General features: G+C 50.6%; 8 protein-coding genes across 8 annotated transcripts; 4 read left to right on the plus strand and 4 right to left on the minus strand.

Moving 5' to 3' along the window:
• Positions 1–4: 4 nt before the first annotated feature.
• Positions 5–2,209, plus strand: CBK1 (serine/threonine protein kinase CBK1; the record flags this gene model as incomplete). Its single annotated transcript, XM_076634696.1, has 8 exons — positions 5–360; positions 470–731; positions 796–1,037; positions 1,105–1,357; positions 1,431–1,672; positions 1,756–1,884; positions 1,963–2,077; positions 2,168–2,209. The coding sequence occupies 8 exons, from the start codon at positions 5–7 to the stop codon at positions 2,207–2,209; spliced, it is 1,641 nt and encodes a 546-aa protein (XP_076485313.1).
• Positions 2,210–2,733: 524 nt separating this feature from the next.
• JCM6883_004455 (uncharacterized protein) lies at positions 2,734–4,422 on the plus strand (the record flags this gene model as incomplete). The annotated part of the gene is made up of 4 exons (XM_076634697.1): positions 2,734–2,774; positions 2,845–3,676; positions 3,743–3,772; positions 3,838–4,422. 4 exons carry the CDS (start codon positions 2,734–2,736, stop codon positions 4,420–4,422), a joined length of 1,488 nt encoding a protein of 495 aa, XP_076485314.1.
• A 708-nt stretch (positions 4,423–5,130) lies between these two features.
• JCM6883_004456 (uncharacterized protein) lies at positions 5,131–8,204 on the plus strand (the record flags this gene model as incomplete). Its single annotated transcript, XM_076634698.1, has 13 exons — positions 5,131–5,260; positions 5,368–5,467; positions 5,572–5,586; positions 5,661–5,756; positions 5,823–6,170; positions 6,231–6,311; positions 6,372–6,426; positions 6,486–6,659; positions 6,721–7,077; positions 7,149–7,471; positions 7,532–7,784; positions 7,847–7,940; positions 8,008–8,204. 13 exons carry the CDS (start codon positions 5,131–5,133, stop codon positions 8,202–8,204), a joined length of 2,223 nt encoding a protein of 740 aa, XP_076485315.1.
• A 729-nt stretch (positions 8,205–8,933) lies between these two features.
• JCM6883_004457 (SUZ domain-containing protein) lies at positions 8,934–9,812 on the minus strand (the record flags this gene model as incomplete). Its single annotated transcript, XM_076634699.1, has 3 exons — positions 8,934–9,510; positions 9,598–9,662; positions 9,735–9,812. 3 exons carry the CDS (start codon positions 9,810–9,812, stop codon positions 8,934–8,936), a joined length of 720 nt encoding a protein of 239 aa, XP_076485316.1.
• Positions 9,813–10,069: 257 nt separating this feature from the next.
• Positions 10,070–12,672, minus strand: JCM6883_004458 (uncharacterized protein; the record flags this gene model as incomplete). Its single annotated transcript, XM_076634700.1, has 7 exons — positions 10,070–10,172; positions 10,288–10,647; positions 10,721–10,801; positions 10,867–11,033; positions 11,109–11,275; positions 11,347–11,441; positions 11,492–12,672. The coding sequence occupies 7 exons, from the start codon at positions 12,670–12,672 to the stop codon at positions 10,070–10,072; spliced, it is 2,154 nt and encodes a 717-aa protein (XP_076485317.1).
• Positions 12,673–13,518: 846 nt separating this feature from the next.
• Positions 13,519–15,117, minus strand: JCM6883_004459 (uncharacterized protein; the record flags this gene model as incomplete). Its single annotated transcript, XM_076634701.1, has 6 exons — positions 13,519–13,672; positions 13,742–13,943; positions 14,025–14,616; positions 14,688–14,790; positions 14,875–14,951; positions 15,022–15,117. 6 exons carry the CDS (start codon positions 15,115–15,117, stop codon positions 13,519–13,521), a joined length of 1,224 nt encoding a protein of 407 aa, XP_076485318.1.
• Positions 15,118–15,290: 173 nt separating this feature from the next.
• JCM6883_004460 (uncharacterized protein) lies at positions 15,291–18,017 on the plus strand (the record flags this gene model as incomplete). The annotated part of the gene is made up of 7 exons (XM_076634702.1): positions 15,291–15,564; positions 15,718–16,659; positions 16,730–16,830; positions 16,893–17,038; positions 17,114–17,200; positions 17,264–17,414; positions 17,493–18,017. 7 exons carry the CDS (start codon positions 15,291–15,293, stop codon positions 18,015–18,017), a joined length of 2,226 nt encoding a protein of 741 aa, XP_076485319.1.
• Positions 18,018–18,637: 620 nt separating this feature from the next.
• On the minus strand, positions 18,638–20,738 carry MAS1 (mitochondrial processing peptidase; the record flags this gene model as incomplete). Its single annotated transcript, XM_076634703.1, has 5 exons — positions 18,638–18,723; positions 18,791–19,025; positions 19,098–19,651; positions 19,873–20,362; positions 20,697–20,738. 5 exons carry the CDS (start codon positions 20,736–20,738, stop codon positions 18,638–18,640), a joined length of 1,407 nt encoding a protein of 468 aa, XP_076485320.1.
• Positions 20,739–20,757: the final 19 nt, after the last annotated feature.

Genomic DNA, 20,757 nt, shown 5'->3' on the forward strand with positions numbered 1-20,757 from the left:
GAGGATGGCGTATAGACCACCACCACCGACTCAATCGAATCCAGGTTCAGGACCCCCTGCAGCTTATGGAGGCGGACAAAACCCTGCGTTCATCTCTCATCAACAATACCTCCTTCAGAAGCAACAACAGCAACAAGCTCAAGCCCAGCAAAGTCAGCAAGTTCAGAATCAGAGTCAAGCTCAAGCGAGTGCGAGTGCGAGTAGTAGACCTCCCGCGGCAGTTCCAACTGAATATGTCTATTTCGAGAGGAACCCGACTTCGTTCAAAAAGGATACGTTGGAAAAGGCTCAAGCGGCGAAATTAAAGTTGGAACATTATTATCAAAAGATGGTACAAGAAGCGATTGAACGAAACACGAGGTGAGTCTCTCTCTTTCAGGACGACGCGACGTGTTCCGAACTCAAGTCGAACTTACGTGTTTCCCGCTCCTCCCAAACTAACCTCTCTCGTTCTGACGATGATCGCTAGACGTACGGAACTCGAAAAACGGTTAACCTCAGAGACGACCCTTTCGGACGATCGTAAAATCCGACAATTACAACAACTCGGTCGAACTGAATCCTCTTTCCTTCGACTCCGTCGTACGAGATTAGGTCTCGACGATTTCCGTACCGTTAAAGTTATCGGAAAGGGAGCCTTTGGAGAAGTTAGGTTGGTACAGAAAGTGGATACGGGGAAAATTTACGCGATGAAGAGTTTGAAAAAAGCTGAAATGTTCAAAAAAGATCAAGTAAGCTACCTCTTCCTCTGTCCATTCTTTCTCGGAATGTACTGATGACGATGTTTGATTGTAGTTGGCTCACGTTCGAGCGGAAAGGGACGTCCTAGCCGAATCTAATTCACCTTGGGTCGTTCAATTATACTATTCGTTCCAAGATTCGAATTACCTCTACCTTTTGATGGAGTTCTTACCGGGAGGGGATTTGATGACCATGTTGATCAAATACGATACGTTCTCGGAAGACGTGACGAGGTTTTATATGGCGGAATGCGTGTTGGCGATTGAGGCGGTTCATAAATTAGGATTCATTCATCGGTCAGTTCTTTTCGCTCTACTGCCTTTCTCTCGTCTGATCTGACACGTCATGATGTATCTATCGCAGTGATATCAAACCTGACAACATCTTGATCGACAAAGACGGACACGTGAAACTCTCAGATTTCGGTTTATCGACCGGTTTTCACAAACAACATGATTCAGCCTACTACCAACGTTTGTTAGAAGGTACCGAAGGAGGTAGAACCGTCACGAGTCCGATGAACGGAGGGAGGAATTCTGTCGTCGTCAATTCGATCAATTTGACGGTCAATTCGAAGGATGCGATCGCTACTTGGAAAGCGAATCGACGTAAACTCGTACGTCCCATTCCTCCTCCTCCTTCCTTCCTCCTTCTCTCTCCTTACTGACTCATTCGAGTGGATGGATTAGGCTTATTCGACAGTCGGAACACCCGATTACATCGCTCCCGAAATTTTCTTACAACAAGGATACGGACAAGAATGTGATTGGTGGTCATTAGGAGCGATCATGTTTGAATGCTTGGTCGGATACCCACCGTTCTGTTCGGAGAACGCGCATGATACGTATAGGAAAATTATCGATTGGAGGAATCAATTGTGGTTCCCGGAGGATGTTAGGTTGAGTCGAGAAGCAGAGGATATGATTAGAAGGTACGTCAAATCACTCACTCAACTCGCTGTCACGCTTCAGAGATGGGAGAGGGGAACTGATGAGAGAGTGAGTGAGAATGTAGGATGATCACTTCGCATGATCAACGACTTGGGAGGAACTCGGCAGATGAGATCAAAGCTCATCCGTTCTTTGCTGGAGTCGATTGGAATACGATCAGAAACATTGAATCGCCTTTCATTCCTCAATTGCGGTACGCTTTCTCTCTCTCGCTCTCTTTCGACTTTTTCGAATCGAGAAAAGCTGATTCGCGAATTCGACGACATCGCAGATCTTTGACGGATACTTCGTATTTCCCAACTGAGGACCTCGGAGACGTCCCGGAACAACCTCAAGGAAGTGAAGGAACTTCAGGTTCGAAAGATTTGGCTTTCTTGGGTTACACCGTGAGATTTCGCTTTTTCCACTTCTTCTCTCGCTCTTTGCGATCAGTACTCGCTCGACGATGGCTGACGACTGTGCTTTGCAATGGGTAGTTCCGACGATACGAAGGTACTCCGAATCATTCGGCTTGGTAGAAACGACCTCGACCGCCAGATCGACCTCTGCCTTTCTCCCTCCCTCTCTCTCGCACCTGTACTCTCATCATTCGCCCACGATCTCCTTCTTTCGCATTTTCGTATTCGTACCCCCGTCTCTTCGACCTACCCTCGCTGTACTTCGTCTCATTTTTCGTCTCATCATCGTCGTCGCCTCACTCTCTCACACCTTTCTTTCTCGACCGGTTCGACCCCTTGTTTATCTCCTCTTCCACAGCTTTCCACCGTTTTTCTCCTCGACAACTGCAATGTCCCATTCTTTTATTCTACGTCGATTACTCTGTTCGTTCATCGTCGTCGTCGTCGGCTCGGACCTCGACGAGGTTCGCTCGCTCTGTCGAGGCCCGAACGCGCTGACAAGGTCGCTTGTGCAGGATCCTGAGTGGATCTGTGCGACGAGATCCGTGCGACTCGAGGTCGAGGCTCGGTACTTTTTCACTCTCTCTCTTTCTTTCTTCTACGACCTCTCTTCATAACAGCTCGATCGCCGGGCTTTATCATCAATGCCGACCTATCGAGATCATGACCCATCTCGGAGGATGACGTACGTCCATTCTCTTCTTTCGCCTTCATCTCGAATGCTCGTTACTAACCTTTGGCTCTGACTCGCGCAGGGAACTCGCTCACCACGCCGTTCGACTCTACGCCGATATCGTCACTCGAGATCTTCCGCAAAACCCGTTAGCACCAGCTCCAAGTTGGATGCGAGCGATCCCGACTCATGAACAGATTATGGAGAACTATCTAGAACGACTCCGCTCCGTTTCTTCTCCCTCGCTTCGACTAGCACTGAATCTGTTGTCTCGTCGCTCGTTAGCTATGAAGGTCGACATCGCGATCGACGTTCAAGCGATTCCCCTTCGCGTACATTACCGAAGGTTCGGAGGAGGCACATCGAGGGTGACTACTCGTATAGCGCGCCCTCCACTCTCGATCTACACGCGCCGTGTCGGTGCCGGATACGTCGCAAGCTGGAACGCTTTACTCGACGAGTCGGAAACGATTGTTCCGATCATGGAGGTTCAACGAGGCGCAGGTGACCTTCAATTGAAAGACGTTCACCTCCCGATCGATATCGCCTATCCTCGTACGCTGGAGGTTCGGCTGCAGCCACGAAGGCCTAATGATGCACGACTTTTCTCGAAACGAACCGAATTCTCGGTAAATCTCAGCGCGAGGATCAACAACACGACTTACTACGTCACTTTGCGACACCTGAACGTCGAGAAAGACCCCGATGGCGACTACGCTCGAGCGAGACTCGACGGGGACGCCTACGTCCAGGACGACGATCGTTTCGACGGAGCTCCTTCGAGTCCCTGGATGACTTACCTCTTACTAGAAGCCCAGAACGCCACGAACAACAAGGTCGAGCTCACTGCACTCCTACGTAGTCGGATTGCGCAGAGGGATGAGATCCACGGCGGGATTTGGACCCCAGCGCTCGTTAGTTTCCTTTTTCTCCTCTCTTTCTTCGTCTTGATCCTCGGGGCTTACTCGTCGTGGTTGCAGACGTCTTACGAACTGGAACCTGTTGAATACGTAAGTTCCTTTGACTCTTCCGGACGAGTGTGCGCTCGCGCTGATCTGTCTCGAGTTTTCGTTAGCGAGTTGGCGATCTCGTCAAACGAATTCATCCTCCTCCTCCCAATGACCCTGTGCCTCCTCCTCCTTCCGCTCTCGGGTTTGCTCCCGCTCCTTCGGTCGCTTGGGATCACCATCAAGGCTACGCTCCTCCGTCGTCTGCTCGCCATCGCCATCTCCATCTCCCGACTTCCCTTGCCGTCCCCCCGTCGCTTCTACCCGCTCTTTATCAGCACAGTACTTTCCCGTCCTCGAACTCGCAAGCGTTTGCCTCGCGTCACGGCCATTTTGATCCCTACGGTCCTCATCCGCAAACTTCAGCGTATTCTCCCTATTCCCCTCTCGCGCCCTCTCCGCAACCTCCTCGCCCCCACCCTCCCGTACCACCGCTAAACATGTCGTCATCTGCTTCAGCCCATTATCAATCTGCTGCGAGTCATCATCTTCACCTTCATGTTACAAATTCTTCGATCTCCCTCCCGCCTATCTCCCCTCCCTTCCAATCTTCGCAGAGGTCGCGAGTGAGTATTAAAGATTTACTAACGCCTGACCACGAAGGGGCTTCTGTAAGTTTCTGTCTTTTCGCTAGAGTAGAGTTTGAAAACTGACTTTCGTTGAGGTATTTTTCTTCGCGGGAAACAAGCCACCTCAACATCAACATCAACACCAATATCATTCGCCGAGTCCTCGTCAACGAATCAACTATCGTCAGCTCTACGCCCGAGGAGGAGGAGAGAATAGTCGTTTCTTGGGAGAGTTGTAATGGTCGTTCTTTCCCTTTCGCTTTTGAACCCTCTCCTGCTTCCCTTCTCGACGAGCTTCAGCTGTTACTCAACTACTAGCTCGGCGATGCGAGGAAGGCGACGAATCAGGTTGAGATCACCGCGAGAGGACGTCGTTAGCACGAAAAGCAGACGGAGCTTTTCGAATGCCGCTCGCTTGTCGTTCTCCCTCCGCCTCTCGTCACGATCGAGTATCGAGATTCACGCGTGAACGACCTCGTCTCCAGCATCTCAATACCATGCGAGAGATTGAGCTCGATGGAGTCGAAGAGCGCGAAAGAATCGCTCGAGAGGAACGAAAAACTCTCGTCAATGTTTCGCTTCACATGCTACCTCGGTTGTGTTCGATGTCCGGTCCAAAAACGAGAAAGATTGTCCAAACGAAAGTGCGATTTCACGACGAAGAGTCGAAAAAGTTGCCGGAGTAACCGAGGAATTGTTTCTCTTCTTCTCTTCTCTCTTCCTCCTCATTCTCTCGCTCACTTTCAACCTCACTCGTTATTACAAACAAATACACACTACTACAGATTGAGGATGCCGACACCGATCAACAAGATCGTTCAACCCCCGTCTCCTCGGGAAACGATGACATCCGAACGGAAGCGAGGACTCGAGCAGTTCGATTTGAGACGGATGCAATTTGCCATGGGAGGTGGTGAGAAAGGTCAGTCATTCCCTTCTCCATCCTTAACGTGCTAGTGAGCGCGGGACCCGGAAGATGAAACCCCCACTTGCTGACCCTCTGTCCCTCTCCTGCTGGTCTGACGATAGATGTACTATTGAAGGAGAAGTTCATGATTGATCTAGAGAGGGATCCGTTGTTCAAGTTGTCGGATATTCACGATTTGACAAAGAATCAGATTCGGGAAAGGTAAACTCGCTCGTTTGATTCGCAATCTCCCCTTCATTGACTGACTTAAGCATCTCCACTCCACATCAATGATACTCTATCGTTCGCTTATACTCGGTTCCCAGAACGATGGCGAAATTGTGAGTTGAGATTATCTCGTTTCGTGTGCAATCGAATCTGAGTGAAGCTAACTCTCCCTTTCGCTCGATTGCAGCGCGACCATGGTTCATTACGTTACGAACGAACGCATCGATGTCTTCACGAAACGAATGGAGTTGATGGGAATCGCAGATCCCGCTTTCTGGACTCGGTAAATCTCCTTTTCTCCTGCGAAACCCTCCTTTTAGCTCCTGAACTGACTCTTCTCACTTTCTAGCTACGGGGTCCACTACGGACTTTTCCTCGGAGCTCTCCGTTCCGGTGCAACCTCGAATCAAATGTCCTACTGGATGTCGAAAGGAGTTCTCGGATTAAACGGTATGGTCGGTTGTTTCGGAATGACCGAACTCGCTCACGGTTCGAACGTTGCGGGACTCGAAACGACTTCGACGTTCGACCCGGCTTCAGACGAATTCATCGTTCATACTCCGAGCGTTAGCGCGACGAAATGGTGGATTGGAGGAGCGGCTCATTCGGCGACTCATTGTGCCGTGTTCGCACAAATGATCATTGATGGGAAGAATTATGGGACAAAGACTTTTGTTGTTCCTTTACGAAACCCAAAGTGAGTCCATATCGAGTCGCGCTGGACGCAAGAAGCTAACTTTTCTCGTTCTTTCGACAGAACTTACGCTCTTTTACCTGGAATCGCGATCGGGGATATCGGGAAAAAGATGGGTCGAGATGGTATCGATAACGGCTGGATGTGAGTTCCAGAATCAACTCAGTTATTTGGCAAAACTGAGTTTGATTTTTTTGAGCTCAGTCAATTCACGAATGTTCGAATCCCTCGAGCTTACATGCTCATGAAGCACTGTCAAGTAACTCTACTCCTTTTTACTCACAAAAGCTCTATCGACTGACCCTTCTCGCGCTTCAGGTCACTCGAGAAGGAAAAGTTTCTGAACCGGCTCTCGCGCAGTTAACCTACGGAGCACTGCTTCAAGGTCGATGTGCGATGGTCGCTGATGCCGGGAACGTCGCCAAGAAGGCTTTGACGATCGCTTTACGATACGCTGCTGTTCGAAGACAGTTCAAGGTCGGAAACAACGAGGTGAGTTTGGCTCCTTTCTCACTCCTTCGAAGTGTAAAGGCGCCAACTCTCTTCTCTATAGCTCGAAACCCAGCTTCTCGATTATCCTATCCATCAACGACGACTCCTCCCGTTGCTTTCTCAAGCCGTCGCAATGGGATTCACCGCTTTACGCATGACTTCTCTCTTCGAAACGATGACCTCTCAACTCGAATCCCTCTCCTCCGATTCCGACCCCGAAGAAACCAAACTCGTTCTCGAGAACCTCAAAGAGACTCACGCGACCTCGGCAGGGTTGAAAGCGTTCTGTACCTGGGGAGCTTTGGAAACGATCGAGAAATGTCGAGCGAGTTTGGGAGGACATGGGTATTCGGCTTATTCGGGTTTACCGAGTATGGCAGCGGATCAGGCGGTACAATGTACTTGGGAAGGGGATAACGTGAGTCGATTCGATTTGGATCTCCAAGTCATTCGAAAACTGACTTTCTTTTTCGAACGACTCTCGAACAGACGATTCTCACTCTTCAAGCTGGTCGATCTCTCATTTCTTCCTACTCAGATGCTGTAAAGGGTACCAAAATGCCTGAAGGAACTTCCTACCTGAACGAACTCCCCTCAATCCTCACTTCGAAAGCACCCTCATCCTCCTCCGTCACCGACCTCAAAGTCCTCCAACAAGCGTGGGACTGCGTCTCGGCAAACGTCGTCAAGAAGGCTCACGAGGGATTCGAAGAAGCGATGAAGACTGGAGTCGAGAGGGAAGAAGCACTCGAGAAATGCTCGCAAGAACGTTTCATCGCTGCGAAAGTTCATACGACTGGTTATCTCTACCGGTGAGGATCTTTCTCGAGACAGCTATGTCCCAGTACGCTAACTCGAAAGTCTCCTCACAGTATGTTCCGAGAAGCGCTCGTCGAATTATCGAAAACCGAAGATCCTTCAAATGGAGTTCTCGAAACTCTCAACGATATCTGCACGCTCTATGGTTGTTGGTCGATCGAAGAGAACGCTTCTCATTTCCTCAAGTACGGGTTCTTCAACGGTCAACAAATGGACGAAATCACGAAAGAAGTGACGAGATTGTGTGCCGTGTTGAGAGTTTCGGCGGTTGCGTTGACGGACGCTTTCAATTTCTCGGATCACATCGTGAGTCTCCTCTCATTGTCTCCCTCAGCGCGTGACTGCTGACACCGTTGCGTGTCGGGTAGATCAACTCTCCTCTTGGAAGTTACGACGGAGACGTCTACGAGAAATATTTCAACCGAGTCAAAGAATCGAACCCTTTCGAGCCTGTTCATCCCTGTTCGTCCTCCTCTCTTCTCCCATCCTTCTCGTTTTCTCATTGACTGACGTTCTCGTTGATTTGTAGATTTCGAACGAATCATCAAACCTTTAATCGAACGAGAACCCCTCGAACTAGGGGACGACGCTGAATCGATGGACTTGGACGAAGAAATCGGAGAGATCATCGAAGAGAAGGAGGAGGAATTGAAGCAGAAGGAAGAGGAGGGTCCGAAAGATGGGGAGGCGAAGGAAGAGACGGTCAAGAAGGAATTGGAGAAATAGAGAGACGGAACATTCTTCTCTCTTTCCTTTCCTCGATTTTGCTCGAGGTGTACAGTCCCGTTCTTCCTTCTGTGATTACTTTATTCTATTCGACCTTGTTGATTTGCTTCCTCATCATCTTATTCCCCTCGAGCTCTCACGCTCGCGCTCATCGATTTGTACAGTTCGAATTTGTATGTATCGAAATCTAACATTCTTTTTTCCTCTTTTTCTCGCGATCTCTCCGTTCCTCGACCGGTCGCTCGCCGAGGATGTGTGAATGCTGGAAATGCGATGCATGATGAATCAATACATATAACTCTATCGATGCTTCTCCGCTTTGTCTACTCTTCTGGGCGCCTCCGATGCTCCCTTCTTAGTTGTACCTGGAATCGATCTCGATCTCGTGAACGCTGAGTTGGTGGATCTGAACAATGCAAGAATAGCGAAGTCAGCGGCGGGGAAACGCGAATCGCGCAAAAGAGTAACGAGCGAACTTACCTTCCTTCCCAGCTTCTGAGCGAAGCCCTATCCCTTCCATTCGATGGGTCTACACTCTGAGCTGACTTCCGTCGACTTGACTTCGCAGCGACGTCCCTCTTAAAAGTTCGCCAGATTGTCCTTTCGCTGAACTCCGAGTCGGCGAAATCCCGAGCGATTCAATCGTTCCGGTTCTTCGAGGGACGAGGCGCTCGTCGGGATTGGGGCGTCGGCTCCTCTGCGGTTTCTTTGCTGCCTTTACTCCTTCGTTCATACTCCTTGATTCTTCGCTCCTTTCGCGTTTCCTCCGAACCCTTTCCCGTCCCCATTCGGTCCCTTCGGCTTCCTAATCACCGTCGACCCGCCTCCTCCTGCTGCTGGGTTCGACGGTATAGAGTTCGGAGTCGAAGCCCTCGAATTACTCGGCGAATTCGAGGAACCATTCCTTCTCGTTCCATTCCCATTCCCATTCCCATTCTTGGCCAATTGTCCCTTCCCTCCCTCCTCTATCATTGTTGCTGATGCTGCTGCAGAAGTAGGAGGTAGAGAGTCTCCATAGATCCTCCTCTTTGCTTCCTCATACTCCTTCTCCCTCTCTTTCAAACTCTTCTCCCCTCTTCCCTTTTCTCCTCCTCCTCCCGCTCCATCCCTACTCGGCGACGAGGACGCAGAAGAAGAGGTTGGACGTTTAAGGATCATGAGTTTCTTCGGACCGTTTGTGGTTGAAGCATCGAGAGCTGCTGAATGAGGAATAATTCCTCCTCTTCCTTGCTGCTGAGTCGAGAAGCTCGAGGAAGAGGAAGAGGACGAGGAAGGGAGGATCGTATATGCTGGTGTTCTCGAATTCCTATTCGCGCGTCGCACCCAAGAGAGAAAGTCAGAATGGAGACGAGAAGGAGAGAGGGAGGAGATGGAAGGAGGGAGGACTACTGACGCTTCTTGCCATAACCGAACATTGTGGTCTACGTTCCTAGAAGGTTCTTCATCCCTTTCGTATGCCTAACGACCGCGTAAGAGGTCAGAGAAAGGAGAAAGATCAAGAGTTTGGGATGAGGATGAGAGGAAACGTACGGATTCCCAATCGTCGAAAGCTGCTTGAGGGCGCGATTGAGGAGCAGGAGACGCGAAGAGATTCGGTGGGAGCGGCATGAGAGCGATGAGGAGAGTGAAAGAAGAGAGAGAAACCAGGAAGGGATGACTACTCTCGCTCGTGACTTTCGGAATTCGAGATGGGAGGAAATGTCGATTGGATACGGTGCAGGATAGTATAACAGCGAAAAAGAGAGATACGACAAAACTTTGGAACGATGCAGCAGCAAAACTGAGAACAACACAAACTAAACATAAAAAATACGGAAATCGAAAACTGAGAACCTAAGCTTTTCTCCCCTCTTGCAGCGCGCTCCTCAAGTAGCTCCAGGAGCAGGATCGATCCACGTAGAGTTGATAATCCACGCTGTCGCGGCTTTGGTGAAATCCCCCGCTGTTCCCGATTGAGAATAAGCGAGACTGCGAAATAGAGAAAACGTCAACGAAAAACTCGCATCAGTTTCTTTTCTCCACTTGGCGCACGCGCACATAGGCGCAGACACACAGAGAGAGAGAGCAAATGTGTTAGACTTACCGGAAGAAATGAGGTATTGACGCATTCAGCGCCGCGATTGAGTAATTTGTTGCCTGACCACTCATCACCAGTACATCATCGACCAACAATTCCACTGCATCCCATCCTTCCGCTCCGACTCCCGCTTCTTCAATGCTCTTCCACGCGACCACTCCTCCTTCCCGAAGGAAGTTGGTTGAATTCGTGAGGAATTCCGGAATAGAGGTTCCTAGAACCCCGTCCCCGATGAGTGAGGCAGGAGTTTCCAAGATTGAATCGAAACCCCATCGACCTACACCTTCGAGGAATAAACTGAGGAGGAATCCTTGAAAGATTGCCGAAGGACGAGTGACGAACGCCGTTCCGGGCATTAGACAGATTCTACTCTCGAGAGAAACTCGAGCGAGCGTCAGTGGGGACTGAGAGGAAGAGGGAGAAGGAGACGAGGACGTACGCGGCGAAATAATGATGTAGACGGAATTGAAGCCCGGGAAGAGAAGTGAGGATACCGAGAACGATTCCTCCTACAGCGTACCTGTCAATCCAGTTCAACTTCAGTCCTCCGATTCCTCGAAGTCTGAAAGAGACGAAAGGGCTGACCATTTAAGATAGAAGAAGAACCACCCTGTCCTTCTAATAACCCTGATTTGGTTCAAAACGGCAAAGAATAGGAAAGCGGCCAAACAAATAACGGCGACGAGTCCTCCTGGTTCTTTCTTGATATCCTGCGGAGTCAGACGACTTATCGGGATCCATCCCAACGAAACCTACTCTCGTCAATCGAGATTGTCAGCCCCTCTTCCGAGTTACTCAGAAGAGTAAGAGAGGAAAGAAAAGCTAACGTTGTTGAGGAGTCCGATCCAAAATCCAACAAGGTACCACACCGTTCTTTCGAGGATGAACCCGGAATTCTCGAAGGCGGGTACGACGAACCTCCAACAATGTCTCCAGAAAGATTCGGCGACGAACAAGGCGGGGAGGAAATATTTGAATCCGGTTGAAATATCCGCTATGGCACATCGCACACTTTCGACGGTCAGCTCGCGGAAAGATATGAGAGAGAGAAAAAGGATGACGTACGAGGCATAGCGGAGGGAGACGAAACGAGTACGACGTGCCAATACCCGAAAACGAATAAACCCCAAAAGAAAGCTTGAGGAGCCGGTCTACTTCCACTATCGTTGTCAGTTCCTCATAGCAACTCGACCAATAGAGACAAACATACCTGATGAAGAAACTGAAAATGACCGTCATAGCGACATTGAACCCCAAAATATCGTTCCTCAAATCCTTACAATTCTCCTGTTCAACCCCTTCCACAAACCTCCAACTCGAAGGGAAAGTTGACGGAAACCCTACACTATCAACTCCATTCCTCTTCCCTCCCTCGTACCCCGTAAACTCTCCCACGAATTCAAGCTCGCCACAACCTCCTCTCTGATTCCCAAACAAGCCTCGATGAATCGCCGCGGCACAAATCCAACTATCCGATCGATACGTTCCCTCCGCATCCATCCCTCCGACCACTAACGGTTGAAAGATAACCTCGGTTGAACCGATCGTTCGATAGTTCAATAATTTAGTAGCGAGAGTCTGTCCAGGGCATCGGAAACTATAGTTCCATCCCTCAAAAGGTTCACATTCCGTCCCGTTCACTCCACAGCCATCGTTTCGAGTCCAGAATGTCGAAGTCGAGACAACCCAGGAGGGTTGGGAATCGGTAGAGGAGGAGGAGGAATCGAAGAATGAAGCACGGACTAGGAACGTGAAGGCGAGTAACCACGCGAGGAAATAGAGTGGAGTAGTCACGCGTCGATGACGTTGCATAGGGGCGAGGAAGGAGGTAGAGGTGCGTTCGAAACGAAGGAAAAGGGAACCGAGGATAGGGAGAGGGAAAGGAAGGAATTGAGTTTCGATATGAGCTGGAGAAGGGCCTCTCAACCAGAGGAGGGAGCGACCGATTCGTGGATTTCTTTCGTGTAAGCGAGTGAGATAGTCATCGAATCGTTGTTGCCATGGACCGACCGAAGAGAGAACGATTCCTTTTCGTTGCGAAGTTGATTGCGCTCCTTCTCCTCCTTCGGCGTTCCCTTCGTTTCCCGGTTGTTGTCTAGTCCATTTCTTGACCCAACTCGCACTTCTCTCCCTCCTTGATCTCCTCGGACTCGCTGAGAATCCCTCAGTCCCGCCTACTCCGTCGACTGTCCCCAGTCCTTCCTCGATCAGTCCATCGTCGGCCTTGAAGCTGGTATCGGCCGAAGAGATCGTCGCATTCGTATCTTCTCGTCGGTGAGATGGTGCAGTCGAATGATGAGGTAGTTGAGGGACGATCTGATCCAGTTCGTGAATGATGGTCGAGTCTCGGGATCCGCCTGTCGAGGTACTTCGGGGCGTAGAGGACCCCATCTACCGAAGAATCGAGTACGAGGTGAGATGAAGGAGGGAGAGATTCCTCCCACTTTTCCGATGCCGAGAATTCGGTCAACTCTGCCTTCGAATCGACATACAGCTGAGGATCTTGAGCCGGTTAGCGACAATCGTGTGAGGTTGAAGCGATCGCAGGGAAAATTCGATGGAAAATCAATCCGAAAAAGCGAAAAAGAAAACCGAGTGCTCGGACATCACTTCGTTCTCGCTCTTCGCTCATCGGTCATCAGTTGATCGCTTACGTTGATCGCTCTGTGCGGAAATGCTCTCGAGCCAGAAGGGGTGGGCGAGGCATCAGAGGAAGAAGGCAAATTGGTTCGAGTTTTGTGCACTGAGACGGAAGAGAGATAGGAAAGAAAATGATAACATGAAGCAAGAAAGAAAGAAAGAAGTAAAGCGAAGGGGGTTGAAGACTAGGTCCGAGTGTGGACCGGAAGGAATAGGGGCGGGATCGGGAAGAAGTTCGTAGTGTAAAGAGAATTTTTCAATTTTTTCTCTAAGGCTTACCAAGCCATAGTGCTCATAGAAGCACGAAGACGTGAGTAATCGAGAAGGGATCCCGACAGCATTCCCCTAGAGCGTTGCAGATGCTAACGAAACAACTTGACGAGGAGACACAATCGAGATCATTTGCACAAAGGAGAGAAGCGAGAAAAGAAAACATCAAAGCTTGACTACGAGGTTTTGCCAGAAGAGGTACAACAATCAGGGTGAAACCATTACTCAGGTAAGTAGGTTGTGAAAAGACAGAGAGCACTGACGGATAGGAGAAAGAGGAGAGGTTTGGATTGATTCGACATTTGAGGGGAAGAAAGAAACGAAATCTCAACCACGGCGATAAGTCGAATCGCGTTGACCACCAGCACGTTTGCAAAGGACATTGTCAGAGATCTGTTGCCTAGCTCCGGGGTGAGAGAAGGTAACCCTGAGAGTCCAATGGTTGTTTGAACTCGGATGATTGAAGATTGCGATTTCGACACTGTTAAAAGATTCTGGCAAATCAGCTCGTTCCGACCTTATATGAGACGCAAAGAAATGTTCAGCTCACATCTGTTCGATTACCTCACGCCAGTAAACAGCAACCCTATCTCTCACGTAGTTGTCGTCGTTCCAGTAAAACTCGTCTCGAAGTTTGTAGATGACTTGGCGTAGATCTCCCAATCCGTCCCCAGCGTTCCAGTTGACATCATCTCTTCGGCGAATGGGAACAGAATTGAGTTGGTCGCGCAATGCGCCGTCGACATTGGAATCTAAATGAAAAAAAGAGGAAACGAGACAGAGTGAGCAGACTCGAGAGACTGTGAAAGGCGATGAGTCAAGAGAAGACTCACTTTCGTAGTCATCGTACAGTGCTGAAGCTTGTGGCGGGGCGCGGTAGTCCTGAGAGCGGGCTGGGAGATCGGAAGGATCCTGATTTGAGCGAGCGGAGGATCGTGGCGCGAGCTCGGATTGAGGAGGAAGGGGTGCGTGTGGGTGAGAACGAGCGGGGAAGCCGGAAGTATCGAAAGTTGAGCGAGCGGAGGATCGTGGCGCGAGCTCGGATTGAGGAGGAAGGGGGACTCGTCTTCCGGATCCGGAGGACGTTGATGCAACTGGGTGAGGGTTCTCGGTGAGATGCGTTGACGAGAGTTGAGCGGGGAGAGATGAGAGCTGGGGGATCGGAGGAGGAGGAGGGTGTCCCATGGGGAGAGTAGTGACAGGTTGAGGAGGACGAGGTCGAGATTGTCCCGAGGGCGGTGGACGCGCGAGAGGATTTGCGAGAGACCACGCTTGTTGATGCTCCGGATCACCTTCGAGGTATCCTCTTGGGAGGAAGATTGTTCCGTGGATATTCGCTTGAGGTTGGTAGAAGAAGCGGCGAGTAGAATCCAATTCAACCGAAAATTGCTCGTTGGAGGGGAGGTGTTTGACCCTTCGTCCCATCTATTCCGCGCGAAGGTCAGAAGAGACCCGAGACAGAGTGTAGTGACGGAAAAGAAAGATCGGAAGCTTACATAGGCACGAACAGTCGATTCGGGTTTTTGAGAATCGTAGGGAACTTCGAAGAGTTTCGACCATGCTTTCAGAGCATCGTACTTCCGAGCAACGACGAGTGACCTGTTTGTCCGTACGCAACAGAGCCCGAGGGTCAGCCTATCATTATCATCCTGGTTCGAGTTCTACCTGTGAACAGAAACTCACAATTCGGAGGCACAAGAACCTGGGCGCATCGCGCAAATCGCGCCGTACTTGTTTCCAATGTCTTTCAGGAAGGGGTGCTGTAGATCATCAGCGGTCCCCGACTCTCAGTTCTCTCGCACGATCAGACAGGAGAGGAAAGGAACTCACGTCGAGAGGTTCATCGACCGGGAACCCATTGAGGACGACGAGGGGTCTCTCTCGCATATAGAAGAGCCACTCGAATTGTACTTGAGGGTCGGCCATCTTGATTGGTTGTGAACAAGTAGAGCGAGGAAGATCGAGCGAGAGGAGAGAGGACTTTCGAGGTTTCCTTCGTCTTTCCCCCTCTCTTCTCCTCGCGCTCGGCCGTCACACGTTCCTCAACTCTGAGCGAGGGACGCTTTCCACCACGTGGTACCGGAAGATCCGCGGACGTCATGAACGGGCCTCTCGTGACTCGAGCCGCTCTCGAACAAACCACAAACCTCCTTCGCTTTCCAACGAGTCCTACGCAGGTTGAGCCCGCCCTCGAAGAGTGGCCTGGTACTCCAACCTACTGGCGCAAGATCGGATGGGACTTCGACTCGCAGGAGGAACTCCCGGCCTACTTCCTTCCCCCTCCCGAAATCGATCCAACCCCGGTCAACCACTCTACTGGCTCTCACGGTTCAAACGATCAGGCTCGCGTAGCCCCACCTCCACCTGGAGCTCGTGAGTCCCTGTCTCTCTTGCTCGCTGTTGAGGAGTTCGAAGTTGGTTCATCAATCGGGGTTTCGAAGAAGCGAGGACTGAGCCGTTAGGAAACTGAGCAATCGGTGTCACGAGCTGTTGTAGACATTGACTGACGAGTGAGTGTACGAACAGAAGAAGCAGTCGTCCCCGGAACGAATCCGAATCCACGAACCCGACCTCCCCGCCCACTCCCTCCTCCCCCTCCTCCTCCTCCTCCTCCTCCACCACCCGTCCAAGATGCTCCTCCTCGTCAACTTCGACCATCGGGATCGTCGCTCCTTGGATCCTCGTTGACATCGGCGCTTCAATCGATCTCCACTCCCCTCAGCTGGACGAAGATCTCTGAATGTATCGCCTTGATCGAACCGCCAGGAGATCCCGGTGACGATGATGGACCTCGTGTTGTGCTTTGGCCCTGGTGGGAGTCAAGTACCGGAAACGATGGCTGGGATGGAGTTATCGTGAATTTTCCAGGATTGAGAGATTGGATGGTGAAGATGGTTCAACAGGAACTGAAACTCAGGCCCGGTACTTATCGTCTCGTAACTCCGATCATCATGGCTAGCGGGGCGACCCCTTTCGATTGGCTCCCTTTTCATCGACACCTTCCTCCCGAGTTCCGCATTCAAGATTTCCTCGATTCCGACATCCTCGAAAACGCTCACGCTGTCTTCTCGCTCGGAAGCAGAAGTCTCGGTTACCACCTGTTCGATCTATGGAACTCCTTCCTACCTCGACTTTCGAACAACTGCCCCATCTACTTCACCCGCCTCGACAACCCTTCCGTAGCGGACTATCTCGTTCCGTCTCTTTTCCGCAAAGAAATCGAATCTGTCCTTGTCGAAGCTGGAGTCCTCCCGAACCCGATCGATGGGAGTCGCGCTACCCTCACGAACGACTCAGTGAAGGCGACAGATCACTTCGTGGAACGTCGCGACCAACTCCCTGAAGCTCAGTACAAGGAGGAGAGGTGGTACGCCCTCGATGGAGCCGTTTCGTACTACTCACGTGTCACGAGAGCTGCTGCTGCCGCTGCTTCTTACACCGGTCAAACTGCAAATCGTTATCCTTTCCGTTCGCCTCGTTTCTTCTTTCTCACACTTAGACGGCTGAACTGATCAGCCCACTATCTTCCTACGAACAGTCTCAACCTCAAGTCATCCTTACGCAACAATCACGGCGCCTTCTGGTCTATCGAAAACGGTGAAGCTCAAGGGAGTGAGAAAACCTCGAGAGAAAACCAAGGTTCGTTTGCTGGCTTCATCTGTTCTGTTCATATTGCAGTCGTTGACGATCGCCCTCGATAGACCGTGGACCAAGGAATCGGTTCGAACGCAACTAAACCGCTGAAGAAACGTTTGGAAAAGGACGAAATGGCTCCGACTGCGGTCAAGAAGAGGAAGACTGCTTCGGCCTCGATCTCTTACCCAAAAACGAGTACAGTCAAAAGTCGGTACGTTACTTCCCTTGTGCTTCGTCTTGACTTCGTAGTAACCTCTTTCTTCACTCGCAGTTGCTCCCGTTGCAGAAAACCTCGTCCTCAAGCTAAGAGTTCCGGATACTGCAAGGACTGTCGAGCTGCTCGATTGTCTGAGCTGGGTGGACAAGCTCAAGTGTAGGATGGAATCTCACGATATCGATGGCTGAGAAGCTGAACTGACCTCGATTTCGCTAACAGAACGGTCAACTCTCCGGAGAACACGATCGGCTTCTCAGGTACCTTCGACGAAGATATCGCCAAAATGGTCGACAAGAAAGTTTACAGCGAAATTCGATCCTTGCTCGTTCAATCGGCTCAGGACCTTGGAGAAACGTGCGATCAATGGAGCGTACGTCTAACACTTCTCTGATATTCACTTCTCTCGTCCACTATGAAGTTCACACTCTTCGATTTGCTTACTGATTAGGGTAATCCCGAGCTCAAGCGATTCGTTATCGTCAATTGGCCGTTCGAAAGTCACAACATCGCGAGGATCACTCCGATCAACAATGCTCGTGCTGTCGCACAGATGCTCCGAGACGGCGATATCTACGTCCGAAAGAGAGTCAAAGCCGATGGACCTCATCAAGAACGAAACAATCAATTCACCGCTGGCCGTCGACGCAAATCAAACAAGAATTCGCAGAAGTCGAACGCTGATTCCGACGACGAGGAGGAGGAGGAGGAGAGTGATTTCGACGACGAAGACGAGGAGGACGACGACGAGAATGAATCTGGAGAAGACGACGAGAACGGATTTGGAGAAGACGACAATGAGAACCAGTCTGCGGAAGACGATGCATCAAGATCGACGACTTCTCGACGAAAAATTGCGAACTCCTCCGCGGAAGACGAAGAAATGGACGAGGTTGAGTCGTCGGGAGAAGAATCTGACGATTCTGATTCCTCGGAAGAAGAGCCTCTCACGAAGAAAGTTCCAAAAAAGAAATGAATAGCTTTTCAGGTTTTCGGTCTACTCGCTTGTTATTCCTGAATCAAAGTTTGCGCTCGTTTACTCCTGTGTACTCTTTTACTCCTTTCCAATACTTCCTTCATAGTCTCTCTCTGTCTGCGTGTCTGTCTCTTTCTCTCGTAGTCTAGCTTGCCCTCCTCGTTGTTGTGCTCGATCTCGTAAATCGCAAGGTTCCTCGGCTGTCGTTTACTCAATCCTTTCTTCGTGCTTTTCGCAGAGCAGAGTCAGAAAGTAGAAACAGAGCGAACAACGTGAACAGCGATTCCTTTTTCTCGCGACGAGTTCGAGCCGGACACACCAGAAGGGAGGAAGAAGAGAATAAGCTCGTTTGCCGCATCTGGCGCCTGTCGCCGAAAGAGAAAAGTCTGCGAGGAAAGTTGATCGTAAGTTTGGGTGCTTTGATCGCTCCGCCTTCCAGACGAATAACGAGATGAGGCACGCTCGATATCGAGACGAGAGACTGTAAATTGTATAACGGGACTAAATGGACAATTTACGCAGAACAGAAAGGAAAAGGAGACAAAGACATCGGCAGGAGAGAGCGAAGGAGGATCAAGAGGGAGGACTCGAGCTATTTTTTGACGACGGACCCTCTACGATCACCACGCCATAGTGCTCATAGATGCACGTAGGCGAGAATAATCGAGAAGTCCCTCCACGCGTCCATGGGCAGCCACGGCGATATCTATTCGCTCAAGGTCGCAATCAGTTTCGCGTTCTCGACACTCGCGATAACCAGAAAAAGTTCTCACCTTTGTCGTTAATGTACTTTTGTCCACACCTCTTAATGTCATCTACCGAGACCGCATCGATCGCCTGTTCAATCTCCTTCGGGGTCGATCGTCGTCCCGTCGTAACTACTGATCGTCCAATATCTTCGGCGATCGCGGTCGAACCATCGAGACCGAGTAAGAGGGAAGCCTTCAATTGAGCTTTCGCACGTTCGACTTCTCCTTGAGTAGGGTGAGTCGCCATACGTTTCCATTCCTGTTTAATCACAATTCGAACGCACAAGTGTCAGTCCACGAGAATCAGGATCGAAGAAGTGGGAATAGTGACCTTGAGAGTGAAATGAGTCATATCATCAAGGTTGAGGAAGTTTTCCGAAACCATGTAGATTCCCCAAAGTCCGGTATCGGAATAACTCGTCGAGAAACTCATGAACGAATTCGCGAGGTTGTTTGCCGAGATGGTATGAGACAATCGGGAAGAGAGGATCGATTGGGCTCCCAACGACCTATCCCAGTTGCCCATGATGCTTTGCATCACGAGCATGGGATAGTAATCGGGAGAACTCCATGAAACTCCTTCGACCGCGATCGCAACGTTACAAGTTGGCATCGTGTCGTCTCGAACCTTGACTTCCGAACCGATGAACGAGGGTTTCTCCTTGTTCGTAGATTCTCCGAGTTTGATAGGGGAGGAAGAGGTAGGGAGGGAACCGAAATGGTTTTTCGCGAGTTCGACGAGGGAAGAGTGTTCGATTCCTCCGGTACCGACGAGAACCATACGGTCGGCGGTGTAGTTCGTTTTGATGTAGTTCGAGAGGTCATCGCGGGAGATCGAGAGGATGTTTTCTTTGGGTCCGAGGATAGTTCGTCCGAGGGGTTGACCTGGACGAGTGGGGAGTTGGACAATGGAGTGAGAGAGCAGATAGTGTGAGAGCGAGGGAGGGAGTAGGCGGCGGGAGAAAGGAAGGAGAGAGCGGATGAGGGAGTTCGAAAAGGCGGAAAGGTTTAAAGAAAGAGAGGATCGAGTAAAGGGAGAAGACGAGACAAGTCGTGATCAGCACCGATAACTCGCTCAAACGATAGAAGAGAGAGAGGGTGCTTACCTTGGAAAGCGACAGCATGAAGATGATCGAAAACGACCTCCTCAATCTGTTTATCGACCTCTTGTTGTTCCCTCAAAATGACATCTCGTTCCCTCTCGATCGCACCTTGTTCCAATTTACTCTGAGTCAAGATATCCGAAATGATCTCTACCGATTTCCCAACGTCCTGCGAGAAACTCTTCGCGTAATAAACCGTTTGTTCTCGAGAAGTGTACGCGTTCAAGTGGGCGCCCAAGTTTTCTACTTCGAGTTCGAGTTGATGTTGAGATCGTTTCGAGGTACCTTTGAACGCCATGTGTTCGAGGAAGTGAGCGGTACCCGAAGTTTTGTCGGTTTCGGCGCGGGAACCTGCATCGATCCAAACTCCGACGGTGGCGGTAGAGGCGGAAGGGGATGATTCGGTGGCGACGGTGAGACCGTTGGGGAGAGTAGAAATTTGGGTGAGAGGGGAGGCGACGTGAGTTGCGAGTCCTCGGTTCAAGAGAGGACCCTGTCGAAACACGCGTAGGGTCAGTACGTTCGAAGGGGTATCTCTTAAAGCGTTGTTGGATCGTATAGACCACCTAATGTGCTCCTGAGTGCCGTCGATGAGACGATTCAAGTGCTTGATCGCCTCCGACTAATTCCACCTCTCCGTCTCATCCCGCAGACCCTCTGAGCCTTTATTGTGGCCCTGGACTCCGTCCGTCGAATCCTACTGCTCCCTCTCAGCCATTTGACGTCGTTCACTCGAAGATGATGAGGAATCGATGATTTCCGGCGAATCTCGATTGGTTCCTTCGTCCGTTCTCGTTCCCTGGCCTAGTCGAATGCGGGAGGCTTACCTGTCGGCGAGTAGAACGTAACAAAGTCCTAGCGGCGAACATCTCTGGTGCCTTTTTGTCG

This window comes from Sporobolomyces salmoneus (assembly GCF_050403485.1).
Source record: "Sporobolomyces salmoneus JCM6883 DNA, S_salmoneus_JCM6883_v1_ctg68, whole genome shotgun sequence".
Taxonomy (NCBI): Eukaryota; Fungi; Basidiomycota; class Microbotryomycetes; order Sporidiobolales; family Sporidiobolaceae; genus Sporobolomyces; species Sporobolomyces salmoneus.